This window comes from Podarcis pityusensis, assembly GCF_964106645.2.
Source record: "Podarcis pityusensis genome assembly, chromosome: 14".
Lineage (NCBI taxonomy): Eukaryota > Metazoa > Chordata > Lepidosauria > Squamata > Lacertidae > Podarcis > Podarcis pityusensis.
Window position 1 is genome coordinate 841,962 of NC_138039.1, and position 16,998 is coordinate 858,959.

General features: G+C 49.8%; 1 protein-coding gene across 3 annotated transcripts in view; it reads right to left on the reverse strand.

The window, feature by feature from the left end:
• The window catches only part of GTF3C1 (general transcription factor IIIC subunit 1), a 39,014-nt gene that overhangs the window by 6,370 nt on the left and 15,646 nt on the right, over positions 1-16,998 (reverse strand). For all 3 annotated transcript variants that reach the window (XM_080981336.1, XM_080981335.1, XM_080981337.1), the window contains 15 exons: positions 16,201-16,297; positions 14,872-15,049; positions 14,533-14,674; positions 13,072-13,207; positions 11,220-11,304; positions 9,295-9,489; positions 8,754-8,911; positions 8,429-8,571; positions 7,036-7,117; positions 5,858-5,970; positions 5,420-5,482; positions 5,074-5,167; positions 4,135-4,307; positions 2,328-2,615; positions 684-946 (listed from right to left, as the gene is read on the reverse strand). In XM_080981336.1, the coding sequence (XP_080837462.1) occupies positions 684-946; positions 2,328-2,615; positions 4,135-4,307; positions 5,074-5,167; positions 5,420-5,482; positions 5,858-5,970; positions 7,036-7,117; positions 8,429-8,571; positions 8,754-8,911; positions 9,295-9,489; positions 11,220-11,304; positions 13,072-13,207; positions 14,533-14,674; positions 14,872-15,049; positions 16,201-16,297 (2,210 nt within the window). The remainder of the gene's footprint in view (positions 1-683; positions 947-2,327; positions 2,616-4,134; positions 4,308-5,073; positions 5,168-5,419; positions 5,483-5,857; positions 5,971-7,035; positions 7,118-8,428; positions 8,572-8,753; positions 8,912-9,294; positions 9,490-11,219; positions 11,305-13,071; positions 13,208-14,532; positions 14,675-14,871; positions 15,050-16,200; positions 16,298-16,998) is intronic.

Here is a 16,998-nt window from a genome sequence, read left to right on the forward strand (position 1 = left end):
TTGGCATGATTTCTGATCAAATCCCACAAGCCTCTGCACCTCTGCCATTTTCTTTCTCTACGCCTGACAGGCACATATAAGCATTCCTAAAACAGACTGGTTGCTTCACCAGGCATCCTCAGTACATAAAGATAGAAGGTAGCTTTGATGTAGCTTTTGTTAGTTTTGTTAATCTTCAGATAGATCTTAAGGGCCAGGAACAGAGTTCACAGGGAGATGGTAAATACTCTTTCCTTGCCTGTCCTTCCTTTCCTGCCTGTTTATGACCTCCAGGGTTTGCTAAAAGCATTCCTCCTTGATTCCTGTTTTATTTACTCTGAAACATGTATGCATGCTCAAAGTAGTCTTTGTAGTTAAAAGGATTTCTCTGATCTACCTTTGTCCCACGTGGGGATGTTTTTGAAATGCTCAGAGGAAATCTGATTGGTTCTTACAAACGCTGTGTTAAGAGTTTTTTTGTTAATAGAAGGGATCTGGGCCACGGTGTGGTGGGTTATTATTGGCACTTCCTCCCAGAGCCTTGCTGGCCAAGCCTCGTGTGTATTTTATTAATCAGCGTCCAAATCCTTCCTTGCTTTCAGAACGCAACACACACACAGGCAGCCCACTTCCTTCGCTGGCAGACGAAGCCCTCGCCCTGCCAGGGTGAAGGTGAGGAAGAGCTCCTCTGCCTACAGACTGACCTTGGGCCCAGAGGCTGTCCTGGGCAGGGGTCTTCCTCATCTTCACCTTCACTTGGCAGGAATTGACGACGATGTTGTCGGTGGGGCTCAGGTTGCGAGTGCTGACGATGCCGGGGGCGTAGTAGCCTCTCATGAGGAGGTAGTTTGTGTGTGACGCCTGGTGGGCCTTCACTTCAATCTGCCGCTTGCTGGTCGCGTTCTCCTCCAAGTCCTCGTCGTCATCCTCCTCCTCCTCGTCCTCCTCCAGCCCCTCTTTCCCCAGGCTGCAAGGAGCAGACAGGATCCCCCCCACCCATTTCAAGGTCTGCTACATCAAAGGAGCAGCTGCTGCCACCAGTCCAACCAACCCCCCTCGCCAGCAACGTTTCCTGCGGGTTGCCCTCCTGTGTGGCCACGGGCCAGACACTCTCTCTCAGCCTAACTTGCCCAGGTGGTTGTGCAACTCAAATGGGAGGAAAGAAGAGCCACATATTCTTCCTGGACTGACGTGTAAGATCTATTAATCCCCACCAATCTAAAACCAAAAGCGGCTCTGGCACATTTGATTCGGGGTGGTATTCCATTTGCCATTTGTGCGTGGCCGATTCTGCTGTGGAATCTACAGCTGCTCTGCCAAGGTCCCCTGGTGCCAGTTCCCCTCTGGCCAGAAAGGATTCTGCAGCAGAGGTCGGTTCTCCACCCGGAGGACACCGCTGCTTTGCAAACATTGTTTAAACAGTCCTGCGAACATATTTCTGTGGAGTGGGTAGGACTTGTCTAAAACGTTCACCCAATGACATAATGGCCTTTTGCATTAACCACCGTTATACATTTTCTGTTTCAGTTGTTTCCATCTGTTCTAGTTTATCTAGTTAATAATAAATAATAATAATAATAATAATAAATTTATTTATTTATTTATACCCTGCCCATCTGGCTGGGTTTCACCAGCTACTTTGGGCAGCTCCCAATAGAATATTATTATTATTATTATTATTATTATTATTATTATTATTATTAAAAAAAGAGATACAACCTCAAACATTAAAAACTTCCCTAAACAGGGATGCCTTGAGATGTCTTCTAAAAGTCAGATAGTTGCTTATTTCCTTGCCATCTGATGGGAGAGTGTTCTAAAAGGCAGGCACCACTACCGAGAAGGCCCTCTGCCTGGTTCCCTGTAACCTCACTTCTTGCAGGGAGGGAACCGCCAGAAGGCCCTTGTCACTGGACCTTGGTGTCTGGGCTGAACAATGGGGGTGGAGACGCTCCTTCAGGTGCACGGGGCTGAGGCCATTTAGTTGTTTTTGATCTTTTTGCAAACTGCAACCAACAAAGAGCACAACAACAACACAAGACAAAGGCAGCTCACTGATCTCGCTGCTGCTGCTGCCTGAAGTGTGGAAGAGCAGCTATGAGCCTCTCCTTGCTCTTCTCTCTCCACATGTTCCCCACAAGTACCAAACCCCAGTCAATGGCCTCAGCAGGATTGCAAAGCCACCAGAAAAACCTCTGCCCCCTGGCTTAGCAGCTCATGCAGAGGCGTCAAGGAAAGGGGTTGAGGAAGAGCCCCAGGGCTGCTGCTGCTGCTGTGCACCCCAAATGGGTGGGTGGGCTCCCCCCCACTGCCAGCCCCTTCCAAACCAAGTGCCAAGGCAGCCCCACCTTTTAATGACTTCGTTCTCCACCAGGGTGCTGTCCACCACCACAATCTGCTCTGGGATCATCACGTCCACAGACGCCAAGCCCAGGGAGAAGAGGGCCAGGATGGCGGCACAGTAGCCCCCAGGGCCGTCCAGAGGAAAGGTGACCATCTCCTCGGAGGCAAAGGAGTCGTCTTGGTCCTTGAAAGAGAAGCGAGTGGCTTGGTCCTGCGCTCCGGCCTCCTGGAGCTTCGAGAGGAACTGGTACGATTCGCTGCAGAGCATTGTGGGAAACCGCCACGTAAACACCCTGGAGAGAGAACCCGAGAATTGCCGAGTTGGAGGGGGACCCCAGGGGTCCTGCAATGCAGAAATCGCAGATAAATAATCCCTGGCAGAGGTTTCCAGCTGACATCACAAATTATGGCGGTCGATCTCCACTGCCCTCCAGGGAATTTGACAATGTTTTATTATGCCCTCCCTCCTCGACTGAAGTTGAATGGACTTCATTTAAAATTATCTCTGGACTGGACCAGGAGTGGAAGGGAGCAGTTCTGAGTGAGAAGAGGAATAGCTACTAATTAAATCTGTCAAGAGGCTGCATTTGTGAGAAAGGATCTGTTTTTAGCTATGTGCCGAGGAAGAACCCCAGAGTGGAATTTCAATGGCGGAGAGTGGACACGTTATCTGGGAGTTATTTATAGCCGCAGCCTGTATGCAAGTTGGTGGACAGCGGAAGGAATGGAATGCACAAAAAAAGATAGCTATTAACTCTCCCAGCGGACGAGGTCTGAGAACAATGTTTATGAAGGACTATACACATGAAACAGATCCTGCATTTATGAGAAACAAGGAAGGTGCTGTATGTAAGGAAACAATAAAGGTCAGCTGTGAGAATGGATTAACAGATGGGGAGGCAAACTAAGGCCCGGGGGCCGGATCTGGCCCAATCGCCTTCTCACTCCGGCCAGCGGACGGTCTGGGAATCAGCATGTTTTTACACGAGTAGAATGTGTCCTTTTATTTAAAATGCATCTCTGGGTTATTTGTGGGGCATAGGAATTCGTTCATTTCCCCAAAAAAATATAGTCCGGCCCCCCACAAGGTCTGAGGGACAGTAGACAGGCCCCCTGCTGAAAAGGTTTGCTGAGCCCTAGACTAACATCAAGAGAAGAATTAAAGAGGAGATGAAAGAAGGATGAAGCGGCTACATGAGGAAGTAATGGACGTATGTTTGCAATAGGAGGGAGAACCTATTGTATTATATCAAAGTAATTTGCACTAATTTGTAATAATCTGGAAAACCAAGAAAAAGAGGAAGAGGAAGAAGAATCATCATCATCCCTGGCAGATAGCCGCCCAAAGAATTTCCAAGGAAGGAGAGTCCACAACCTCCCAAGGGAGTCCGTTCCTCTGCTGAGCAGCTCTTACCATCAGAAAGTTCTTCCTAATGTTTAGCTGGAATGCCCTTTCTTGCCATTGGACTCCCTTGGGTGGGGTCCTGCCCTCTGAAGCAGCAGGAAGCACAAGCTTCCTCCATATGATGGCTCTTTATAAATACCTGAAGACGTCTCTCATAAAGGGCAGTCGCATGGAAGATGGCGCAAGAGCTAAGCTACCTTCTGTTCCCCTGGCTGGACTAAGGGGTGGGCTCCTCTGGGCTCCAGCATGCCAGGCAAAAGGGGCGAGGGAAGCCCCCAGGAAGGGCCGTCTGGGCTCCCCTGGGAGGGTGTGTTCCCCCCAACACAGCCTTGGTTCTCCTGGCTGCCCCCCATCCCCCCAGCCTCTGCTTTGCACTGGCAGCCCCAGGGTGCAGGCAGGACACTGACCTGTAGTAGCTCTGAGAGAGCTGGTAAGACATGGGCACAAAGGGCAGTGCCCGGCTCTTCTTGGGGCCCAGGCTGTGGTTGCCCCTCCGGCGGTTCACGAGGCTCCTCTTCTGGCAGTCCAAGAAGGCCTTGACCAGGAGGTCGTCCCCGTACTCCCGGTAGAGGCGGAAGGTCTGCGGACACAACCACATGCAGGCAGCTGAGAGCTGGGAACTTCAGCTCCCCATTATAATATCTCTCAATGTTTGTTTCCTTTTGGGGAGGGTGACATTTCCATGGCATTTTCAAGCATTTTTTCCGGCCACTTTTGCCATTTCCAACATGCCCAAATCATTTCGCCAGCATTTTGAAGGGCCTCCTAGACCTTTTCCTCGCCACACTTACAACCTACCTTCCTTTCCTGTTTACTGCCTGTTTATGACCTTTGGGGTTTGCTAAAAGCATTCCTCCTTGATTCCTGTTTTATTTACTCTGAAACACGTATGCATGCTCAAAGTAGTCTTTGTAGTTAAACGGATTCCTCTGATCTGACTTTGTCTTGTCCCACGTGGGGATTTTTTTGAAACGCTCAGAGGAAATCTGATTAGTTCTTACAAACGCTGTGTAAGAGGTCTTTTGTTAATAAAAGGGTCCTGGGCCAAGGTGTGGCGGATTATTATGCGCACTTCCTCCCAGATTCTTGCTGGCCAAGCCTTGTGTGTATTTTATTAATCAGGGTCCAGTCCTTCCTTTACCTTCAGAACGCAGCAGACTAGAGGGGCCACTGGCCTCATCCAGAAGTCTCTTTATAAGTTCTCAGGTGCATAGGCCAGCTGTCTTCCCACCTACTCCCCCAGGCATCAGTCTCCTCAGCAGATGCTCAAGCCCCAGTATGTTTCCTTGAGCCCCCAAGATAGGTGAGGGGACGCACACACCTCAGCAGACCAAGGTTCTCTCTACCTGAAATGACTGGCAGGACTTCATCTGGTTGTCGGAGAGGGCCAGCGTGCTCTGGATCAAGTTCTGCAGCACCAGAAAGTGGATGTCGGCGATGCTGGAAGGAAAGAGCCTGTGTCAATCTGAAATCGACCTTCGCAGCACAGATCCTTCTTTCTTAAAGAGAAAGCCCAACTTCAGGGATGAATAAACCGCTCCACATCTTAGCAATGTGATCCCAGCTTGGGAAGCTGGAATGGGGTGGGGTGGGGGGTGTCTTGGCACTTGGGGATACTGGATTTCAGTTTCAAATGGTTTCCAACAGGAGAAGGAAGCATTTTATGCTTTTCCCCATCCCACTTTGCCTCACCTGCTGAGCACATCCTCTTTCTTGCTTTGGGTCGTTTCATCTCCGATGGCCAGAACTCGGAACCTGGAAAAGGGCAAGGAAGGAGCCACGGAAGATATCACCAAGGTGGCACACACAGGTGCATCTCCCTTTATCCCAGGGGCAGCGTACACCCACCCCGGCACACAGGTGGCCCAAAAGGACCCCTGGGCCCCAAACCCCAGAAAGTCCCTGCCAGGCTGAGCTGGCTGAAGGCAGCTTCCTACAGACCCACCAGGGACTGGGCAGATTCTGATGGGCAAGAGCCAGGTCTGCAATTCCCCCGGGCACAGCAGGCTGGTTTCTTGGCAGACAGGCAGCTCAGCTCCTGCAGGGCCACCCTCTTAAAGATCCAGAGTGGCCCTGGCCACTGACAGCTCCTTACCCATCCCTGCCAACGGGGTTTGGCCAAGGAGATACCTGCGGAAAAGCTCCTCGAGGGTGTCTGGGATGGCAGGCCTGGGATTCCCCAGCGTGGAGCTGAACTTCTCCTTCAGCCTCTCCACAAATTCCTTGAACTCTTCTGAGCAAACCTTCGAGCAGAAGAAGGAGGGAGGTCAGTTAGCTCTGAACAAAGCCTGGTCCTGGGAACCAGGAAGGTGGGGTCCACACCCGGTTCCGTCTCTCAGGGTCACCTGCACACTCGTCTCTGTTTCAAGGGCTCCTCTGGCAGGGCAGGGGCGGAAGGAGGGGCTGGGAGGAGGCTGGAGGTCTCCTGCCCGCCTTCCAAAGCCCAAGAGGGGCAGGAGGCGGCAGAAGAAGAACCAGTGGCTCTGGCATCAGCCCACTCCTTCTTTGGGTCCACTGCTAGAGGCTGGCAAGGGTTGCCCATTTGCTACGGGGCCATGTTCAGGGTGTCATTGTTTGTATATGAAGCCCTTAACTACTTGGGACCAGATTCCCCGCGAGATCGCCTTTCCCCACTCCACCGTGTCCCTCAGTGGAACTGGCCCTGTTACAGGTGACACAGAATTCCCATTCCACACCTGTAATAACTGGATCGTTTAGTGTGGCATCTACACTTTGGAACTCCCTGCCTACTGATATCACTGTACTCATTTTGGCACCTGCTCAAAGCATTCTTGGTTAGGCATGCCTATTCAGAGGCTTAGAAGCTGAGATATTCTTACTGTATTTTAACTTTTGTACGTTTTAAAGCAGGGTTGTGGTTTTTTCTTGAGTTTATTGTTTTATCTTCTTGTAAATCTGGCTCGCCTGCTGCCTTCGTTGCATATCCTTAGGTGCCAGGCAAAAACGTTCCTCTACTCCCAGGCTTTTTAAAACTGTGTGTGTGTGTCTTGTTTTTGTGTGTTATTATGATATGTCTTGTTGTGTTTTTATATTGTAAACTGCCCTGTGATCTTTGGATGAAGGGTGGTATAGAAACTAATGATGATGATGATGATGATAAACTGCTTTGACGTTTTTTACAATCAAGTGTTATATGCAACTAAAGAAAATAATTCAAGGTTGAAGGGGCACAGGGAAACCATCCCTGGAGCTGTGCTCAGCATCTCTGCCCATGCAGGGCAGGGCCACTTCAGGTCCATCCTGGGGTGTGTGCATGGACCCAGAGCCCCACACCTGCCCCTGCTCACCTTGGGGTCCTGGTAGTTGCTCTTCCTGTTCATGAAGTCATCAATCAGAGTCCGGTCTTGGTAGACTTCAGCCAGGCAAACCCTGCGGAAGACACGCCCCCCCCCCCCCCCCCAGTTTAGCCCTGAAGCTCAGCCTCCCTCCGAGAATGCTGGCTTCTGTAGAAAACACTTCAAGAGCCACAGAGGCAGCCAAAAGGGGGCATCCCCCGACACCAGCCTCTTCTCCCCAGCAGGGATGGCCGACTCCGTTCGATGGTGATAGGGAAAAATGTTGGCTCTCAGACCATCGCCTCACGGGGAGAGCCCTTGGCCACAGCATTCCTGTGTGTATAGCAAATTCACATTCCCCACTCACAGGGGAAGAGGAACCCCAGGAGGGAGGGAGCCCTGAGAGCAGGGGAGGCAGCGAAGGACAGAACACGCCCCCCCCGACACTGGGACACGGAGAGGGCCTACTTGGTGGTGGCTGCTCCCAGGCAACTTGGGAACTCCCTGCCCAGAGAAGCCAGACTGGCTCCCTCCTTGCTCTCCATCCGTTGGCAGGTGAATCCCTTTTTGTTCCCACAGACATTCGGAAACTGACCAAAGGGCTGGTGCTGTGATCTTTTCATTGCAAAGATCTGTACATTTTAATAAACCACTACACACACACACACACACATATCTGTATCTTGTATAGATGTTTTGATGTTTTATTGTTTTATTGGTTTCTTATATCTGTTGGAAGCTGCCCAGAGTGGCTGGGGCAACCAAGTCAGAGGGGAAGGGTACAAATATTAAAATTACTATTATTATTAGGTTATTATTATTATTATTATTATTATTATCATCAGTAGTAGTAGTAATAATAATAATAATAATAGTAATAGATTTTAAATGATTGCTTCCCCACCCCCTGGTGATTTTAGCTGTTTCTATTTTAGCTGTAAGCTACCTTGAGTCCCTTTGTCAGGGAAAAAGGTGGGATAGATATAGATGGATATAGATATATAATAATAATTTCAAAGCCGCAGCAGCCTCAAAAGCTCAGAAAGAGCACTTATTAAATGCTTAACTCACCACCAGAGGGTGATAAGAGGATTAACGATGAAAGGTGGGTGTGACTCCATCTGGTCTCAGTTTATATCGTTTATTAACAATAAATGGCAGCGCCATCTGTCCTCCGTCTCAGCTGCAGCAGCCACCGTGGAGAAATCACCTTAACGCTTTAGACTGAAGTACACCCCGAGGACAGCTGCTGAATTTGTAATGCAAAAAGGTTTTCCAAGTTTGTGGTCGACTGCATGCAAGACTTAACATCTGCACGTTATTTGTCTTGGGAGACAACACTCTGCGTTTGGTAACTGCTCTAAAATTTTCCAATAGAGCTTATGAAATGATGAAAGTGCCTCACTTGTAGTTGAGGTAGGTCTGGGGGTTCTTGACGATGTAGCGTGCCCTCCGCCCCACCGAGTGGCACGTCTTGTCTAGCGACTCCTCGAAGTTGCTGTGCATGATGTCTCGCACCACCTGCCAGGGGACAAACGGCCCCTTCACCTGCGCCAGAGGAGAAGAGAAAGGAGCCCCCGCTCAGTCGAGGCCAGGATCTCTGGACCCTTTGCACACAAGGGAAGCCCAAAGACGCCCCCCCCCCGTTCTCCCCACTTGCTGGCTGCCAAGTCGCCCCCTCTCAGCCTCGCTGCTGAGATCAGCTTCCCCATCCCCACCGCCCCGCCCACCTTGGCATTGAGGACGTTGCTGGCGATCCGGCACAGCATGAGCAGGCTGTCCTCCTGCACGGTCCACGTCACGCGCAGGCGGGTCATCCTCTGCAAGGCGCTCTGGTCCGCTTCGTCGTGGTAGCGCGGCTTTTTTCTCTTCACCCCGGCGCCCCCCTCTTAGAAAGGAAGGAAGCAACTTGTGGTGAGCGAGCAGCTCGTGGCTCTGCCTCTCCCATGTGTGAGCTTGGGGGGGGGGGCAGGTGGGCATCCAAGGCCCACTGCTGGCCCCCTGTGCCCAGCAGACCCCGAAGGCAGACAGGAGGATTTGCCCCAAGCCATTAGGAGGACATTTAGATCTAAAAGGAAGAGGAAACCCAGCCTACAACTCCCATGATCCCTAGCTAGCAGGACCAGTGGTCAGGGATGATGGGAATTGTAGGGCCAAGGTTGGGGAAGCCTGATCCAGAACAAAATGGCGCTCAGAGCCCTAAGTGGTTTTCGGTCAGCGAGTGCCATGCACAGCCTGCCCCCCCCCCAGCCCCCCAGTGAGGTAGGCCACCTCTTCTCTTCCTCCTTTTCCTTGTCTTCTTCACCGGCTCCTTCTTAAGCCGCTTCCTCTTCTGGCTCTTTCCGCCCCTCACTCTCTGGCTTCTGTTCAGCGTGGTTTCGCTTTCGACCTCCAGGTCCTCCTTCTGGACCGCAGGATCCGCACCCAGCAGCCCATCTCCCCAAAGAGAGCTGCTGCCGCCGCCACCTGGGAACCAACAAGGAAATCCTGCACCAGCAAGGAATGCACAGCAAAAACACACACAGGTGCCACCTGTCTGGCCAGCAGCAAATTGGGGAGCAGCAGGGAGGGAGGGAGGGACTTTTATGGGCTCCAAAAGCATGGAAGAGGGAGGCAGCAACTGGAAATGTCAACTGCCGGTCTAAAGAGACTCTCCCAGGCACATGCACGAGAATTGCAACTCTGTCTTGCACACACACCTATACAGAGCTGTTAAAACGTCTTAGCTTTTGAGCTGTTGAGCTATTTGAGCTACTACTATTTACTTATTTATGTATTACCTGCCCTTCACTCGAAGGTCCCAGGGCAGGTTACAACGTTAAAACAAGTGTTAAAAACACTTTACAACAACTTGCGATCACCAAAGTAAGGTGGGTGCCAAAAATATGCACCTCAGGTGTAAAGAGCCAGGGTAAAGAGATGCATCCTCAATATCATCCGGAAGCTGCAGAGTGAAGGTGCCAGGCGCACCTCTGTGGGGAGGGAGTTTGCCACCTCCGGGGCCACCACAGAGAAGGCCCTGGGCCACCACCCACTGAGCCTCTGAGGAACTACCGAGAGAGCCCTCTCTGCCAATCTCAGCACCCAGGGAGGTCTGCAGGGAAGGAAGCGGCCTACGGGTATCTGGGGCCTGAGTTGTTTAGGGCTTAATTTGACCTGACTTCTCCTGAGAGGGGCAGTGGCAAACCATAGAAATTGCTGAGTTGTAGTGGTCAGGTGGGATTACTATGAGGAATTATGATATATGGAGCAAGCCATTGTGTCATGAAAGCATTGCGTTGACTGGGTTTGATTCATTGACAATAATTTCTGATCAAACCCCACAAGCCTCTGCATCTCTGGCCACTTTCTCTACTGTTCCTTTTCTACGCCTGACAGGCCCGTATAAGCATTCTAAACACAGGCCAGTTGCTTCACCGGGCATCCTCAGTACATAAAGATAGTAGGTTACTTTGATGTAGTTTGTTAATCTTTAGATAGATCTTAAGGGCCAGGAAGAGAGTTCACAAAGAGATGGTAAATACTGCCATCCTGCCTACTCCTGTTTATGACCTCCTGGGTTTCCTAAAAGCATTCCTCCTTGCTTCCTCTTTGATTTACTCTGAACTACATACATATGCATGCTCAAGTAGGAAATTAGCTCTTTGTAGTTTTAACTTTAACTTTGTCCCACGTGGGGTTTTTTTTTTAAATGCTCAGAGGAAATCTGATTGGTTCTTACGAACACTGTGTAAAAAGTTCTTTTGTGAATAAAACGACCTGGGCCGAGGGGTGGAGAGGATTATTATTATTATTCTTACTCCTCCCCGAGTCTTGCTGGTCAAGCCTCGTGTGTGATTTATTAATCAGAGTCCAATCCTTCCTTGCTTTGGGAACACTACACTGAGTGGCTCAGAATCACCCACTGGAGATCTTCAAAAGGAGCACCAGGTGCCGCCAAAATGTCTCGGTGCAATTTAGGAAGAAGGTCAACCTGCGTCTAGTCTCCACTGCCCAGCTCCGTAAAGCATTTTTCCGCAGGAAGGGCTGCCCAGGACGTCAGTCTCTTTGGACCTGTACCAGCTTCACAGCTCCCACAATGGCCACATGAGAGCTGGGCCGTCCCCCCAATTCCCCTGCAGGAGTAGGAGCCACACACAACCATCTCTGTGCCCCCCACCCCCGGACATACACAGGGGAGCTCCCAGCCCCATTACCTCTTGTGCTCAGCGGCAGGGAGCGTTTGGTCAGGAAGGTCTGCAGTCTGACCGTGTGCCCAGCTTCAGCAGCAGCAGCGTTCTCCTAGTGACAAAGCACACAGGTTACCAGCCATGCAAAGGCCGCAGGTGGTTCAAGATCAGACTAGAGAGAGGATTTTACTTCCTAGCCAAGCTTGGCTGCATCTGGCAGTCACCTGCAAAGCCTAAGTGCCACATCTGCGTCCAGTTGACCAAAAAGGAGCCATTCCTAACAACCGCGGAAGAGCCCTGGGAGCAGGGTTGACAAAAATAAATGATTAAAAAAAAACCGGATTTTTTTAAATTATAAATTGTATTTTTAAAATAGAATGGTTTTGGAGAAAAAAATCTTTCTAAAGATAGTTTTCTGTTTAAGTTACCTTATAGTCCAAAGGCTATTCATCAGGAAATAAGGATTTGTTTTCAATTTTTCATGTGAGCTAAAACTCAGTCTAAGTTTTTTTAAAACAAACAAACCCGTTTAACCACATCAGTTAACAAACATGGATAGATATGCTATAATGTTACTGTTTTAGTTAAATAAATTGTTTAAATTGTTATTATGGAAATTATTATTTTTCTCCTTCCAATAAAGTACAGAACAGTTGTCCAAATATAAACAATAATTTCATAATTATCTGTCTACGTATTTCTAATAGTATAACCGCATCAGTAATTTTTGATATAACTGTAAAAACTACTCTCTAAATTTATTATTCCAAAAATGAAACCTTCATCAGGTTGTAAATATTAAGATTATACCAGCAAGAATTAGTCTTTCTGTAAAAAAAAAAAATGATTTAAATCAAGTCTTACTGACTAGTGACTTGACTTAAATTGTGATTTAAATAGATTTGATTTAAATCAAATCCACCCTGCCTGGGAGTGAGCAGGAGGGACGAATCCAGGTGGCAGCACCAGAGGAAATGTGTGGATTTGGCGTTGCATGTGGGCTGCAGAGTGAACAGAGGACTTCCTGCACAAAGCAGGTTCTTAGAGAAGCTTTTGCCCATCAAGGACACAACGGTCTCCGTGCTGGGAAAGCGCATGGCTGCTCTTGCCCCTGTGCTCATGCTCCTGCGGAGTCAAGAGGGGGGGCGATGCTGTGCCCACCTGTCCAAAACAGGCTGGGGGGTGCAGAATGTCCTTTTGACTTCACAGGGACAGCAGGTAGTTTAGTCTCTGAAAGCCACACATAACATTCAGAATCCTTTGATTTCAGTGCTTAGCGGACAACGGCACCATTCAGAAATAAATTTCCGTTATAGCCACTGATAATACAGGCAGCTGAAAAGGTGATTTCTGGGAGCAGTCTCTCTCCCCCCCTCAAAAATAAAATGCATGTCAAAGCAAAATTTAGCACAGAGTGGCTTGTGCTAAAAAATCCAGTTTATTTCTTCAACTGTCTGCATTGTTTAAAAAGATATCTATTTTGGGGTGGGTGGAAGACAGTTTTTAATAATAATAATAATTTTTTTATTTGTACCCCACCCTCCCCAGCCAAGACCGGGCTCAGGACGGTTAACACCAGGTATATAAACAATTGATTAAAATACAACTTAAAAACAAGATTAAAATGCAGCCTCATTTCAGTAGAAACTCAAATCAAAAACTTTTTGGGGATGAAAACGTCAAATCTTCACCAAGGCCAACTATCCAGACTGGACCTAAGTGGGCCAGAAAAAAGCCAGGGAAGTCCCCAAATAGGAGTTCCATCACAGAAGGAGAAAGAAAAAAGGAAAGAGTGGAAGGGAATCAAGTTGATTCCAAGCCAAAGGCTTTCTTTCTTTCTTCTTTTTTTAAAAAGAATTGTTTGGGAAGAAAAACTCACCCTCCTGGTCTTGTTCATAATGTAGCTGGTCCAAATCCAATTGCGCTTCAAATGGCCGTAAAAGCTGGAATCCAAGCCCCCAGCACCGAGCCCGTCGCCAGGAATGGTGCCGTTGTCCTCCACCTCTCGGCGTCCTCTGAAAGGGGGGGAAGGCACGGTGAAGGGAACAGCTTAGCCCAGGAATCCTCAAAGGCCAGCTCTGCTCTGCTTAGGACCAGGGGGTGTGGGCGGAGACTTGGTCCTGCCACACAACTATTCCAGTGATTTCTGACTAAACCTTACGAAGAACTTTCTCAGAGGGTGGTGGACGACTCCCTTTCCTTGGAGGTTTATAAGCAGAGGTTGGATGGCCATCTGTCATGGCTGCTGTAGCTGAGATTCCTGCATTGTAGGGGTTGGGCTGGATGTCCCTTGGGGGTCCCTTCCAATTCCACATTTCTATGATTCCAAGTGACTTCCTACTCCTCTCACTTCCTGATGCTGCTAACCCAACTTCAGGAAAGGGAGCCTGATTCTTCCAGACAGCAGTAGCTGTAGTACAGCTTAGTTTTTGTGCTGGGCCTTTTCTGGTATTAACTTTGAAAAGGCAAATAAAGAAATGCCTTTAAAAAGGGACGGGTAGGAAACCCCAATGGGCCTTCCAGATTCTTTTACAGTGTTTTTGATCCTATCTGCTGCATTCCTATTACAGTCATACCTCAGGTTACAAACGCTGCGCGTTCTCAGGTTGCAGACCACGCCGAACCCATAAGTACAGTGGTACCTCTGGATGCGAAAGCGGGATCCATTCCGGAGCCCTGTCCGAATCCTGAGTAGAATGTAAGACATGACTGTGCGTCTGCGCGGGTCGCGTTTTGCCGCTTCCGCGCATGCGCGTGACATCATTTTGAGCGTCTGCGCATGTGTGAGTGGCGAAACCTGCGAGTAACACGCTCCGTTACTTCCGGGTCGCCGTGGAGCGTAACTTGAAAACGCTCAACCTGAAGCACATTTAACCCGAGGTATGACTGTACCGGAATCGGTTACTTCTGGGTTTCAGTGCTCGCAGAAGTGCAAAATGATGTCACGTGCATGCGCAGCACTTCAGGCTGCGAACGCTGCGGGTTGCGAACGTGCCTCCCGCACGGATCACGTTAGCAACCCGAGGTATGACTGTACAAGGAGCGTGAATCCGCACAGAAAGGGCTCAACGGCGCATCTCTTCTAGGACACATAGTTGTCCATTTCAGTGCAACCAAGGAGCATTTAAGCCCCTCCATCTCAGATGTGATCATCTAAGACCTGGAGAAAGCCTAGGGGGCTCCTCTTTTCCTCCCTGCCGGAACCCTTTACCAGCCCTGCCTCCGCTGGCAGATGGGAGTCACCCTCACCCCTGGGTGCATTCTGCGCTGCCAAAGCAACACCCCAACTCTGCAACACGCCCCATTCCTAGCAAGCAACCACAGAGGAAAGGAGACGTACGTGGTGTATTCCAGCATGGCGCACTTGCGCTCAAGGTTGTGCCTGTGGGCTGCCGACTCTTGCTCCAGCGCCACGTCCAGGGTAGTGCCAGCCTCGCTGGCTTGCGCTCCGCCCCTCCTGGCACGGGGGTGGCGGACAATTCCTGAAAGGAGGAAGAGGAGGAGCTGGTCAGCAATAGCAGCAGCAGCAGCAACTCTGCCATGGGCCAGAGAATGAAGGCAGGTGGCCAGAGGCTAGGAGCTGAGAGCTGCAGGATGTGGCAGGAGAGGGTGGAATGAGAGGAGGCAGGAAGGGGATATCAGTGCAGGAAGGCAGCGGCTAGTGAGTCTGGCTCTGTACCTAGTGGTGTATTGAGGCAGACGCACTGCAGATCAAACCAGAAGTTCTCCACGTCTTGCAGAGTGTTCAGAACATACAAGCGCCTGTCAAAGGGGCGGCTGCTCTGAGCCAGGTTGTAGTGGGGCTCGCAGACGGTGGTGTCCACAATCACAGCGTTCTTCTTCAGGTAGACAAAGACCTGCAAGACACCCACAAAAGCTCAGGGGCAAAGCAACCGAGCAAGGACGGACTCGAGGGATTTAGGGAGTTAAGTCAAAACTAGGATACCCCTTCTTTGTGTGTTTGGATAGCAGCCAAGTGCTCTCCTTCCGGAGGCATCCTTTGACACACACACACAAAAACACTGCTGAAGAGGCAGGGACATCTTCACAAGCCTCGTGAAGCCATCCTGCGAAAAGTGTTGCTGGGGGGGGGGCACCCTGGGCCAGGCTGAGTTGTTCGGCCAGCAATATGATGCAGCCGCTCAAGGCCATTCCGGCTGCAACCAAGTGTTTTGGGAAAGAACAATCCCAGCTCCGGAGACAGATGGGGACAAGACGGCCTGCCCAGCAACTGCCTGGACCCACAGAGGCGCAGCTTGGCTCAAGATGGGTACCCACAGCTTTGCAACCACTTCCCTTTTCCGAAAGGGGCAAATCGATTGTCACAAAGTCTGCACTAGAGGAGCAAACTGGGATATTCACACGCCACGATTACTTTTATAGGCTGCTCTGCCTCCTTGAGGTGTTAACGGCTTAGCAATGTTAGGGCACTTTGGCTGATGTCAAATGCTGCTGTTGCAAATAGGCACTCTGCTTCTTTTGCAAACCTCTAAGAGGTCACAGACTGCATTCCCTGCAATTCATTCCTATCTGGCCTCAAGGTTTGGCATTTTTCTCCCTCTCCACCCAGGTTGAGAGGGTAACATGTGGCAAAGCAGACTCTAGTCCACAAAACTTTCTGCAACAACAGGTCACTCTTTAGAGTGCTTCCTTCTTTGCTGCTGCAGACTAAAACACTTTTCTTCTGGAAAGGGTTTCTCTTGTTACTCAACAAGAAGGACAAATGTTTAACAGAAGACTAGATGAGGGAGGCAAGCACAGATCCTGGGAACTGGGCAAAGCAGGGAAGGGACGGGGCTGGAGCTTCTTCTACCTGTCCAGATACATCTGGTGACCCTGCAAGTCTGGAGGGACAGGAGGCAGGCAGAACCCACACCTGGGGGTCTCCTTCCCCACTGGGGACAGGGGAAGTTTCCCTCATTACTCCTGTAGGCATTGTGTGTTTTTTAAAAGTAAGCTGCTTTGACCATCAAGTGGCAGAGGTGCAGATACACAGCAGTAACCTTACCTGATCTTTTTCTTGAAATTTCTCTGTGGGTCCAAACTGAACCAGCCCCATGTAACACAGCCGCTGAAGGCTTTCCACTACTGAGAAGATGTATCTCCTGTAGAAAAGAGATTAAGGACTTTAGACTCATCAACTTCTTTCTGTCAGTTAGCTTCCAGGCACTCCACCAGTCACCTCCCCTCTCCTCCCACAAAAAAAAGAAGAGAAAGACCTGGCAGGTTTTCCAATATGCATAATTCCCTGACATATCCCATATTCAAACAGCTTGAACCGTCCTTTGGAATATTTATAGCCCTCCCTGGGTCCCAGTTCAAGACATTCTGACCTAGGCCCAAGGAGCGGGGTGGGGAGTGTCTACAGGCCATCAATTTTAGTTCAGAGCTGATTCAAACTGACAACCAAGGCAACCTTTGAAAGTCAGAGACATCCCCCTGCCCACAAGATGATGTTCTGGGTCAATAGGGGCTAAAGCAGTGAATCCGTTCCCTCTCCTTTCTCTAAGGAAGGCTTTGGCACACCGGTGGATGACTGTTTAGTGAACAGACTATATTGCAAGCTGAGGTTTTTTATGCTACTGACTTGAACTCTGTGATCACGAAGCCCTATGTAATGGAGTGGGGGGGTGGCAGAAGAGGAGAAGAGAAAGAGGCAGGACCAACATAACTTGCTGAATGTTTTACACGAGACACAAAGTGAGATGTTCTTTCACAATGCCTGATATTTGTGCCTTTGACTCCCTGATCCTTTCTGAACCCTTCATCTTACTGCACCTCTTTCTTAGTAGTTTTCTCTCTGCAC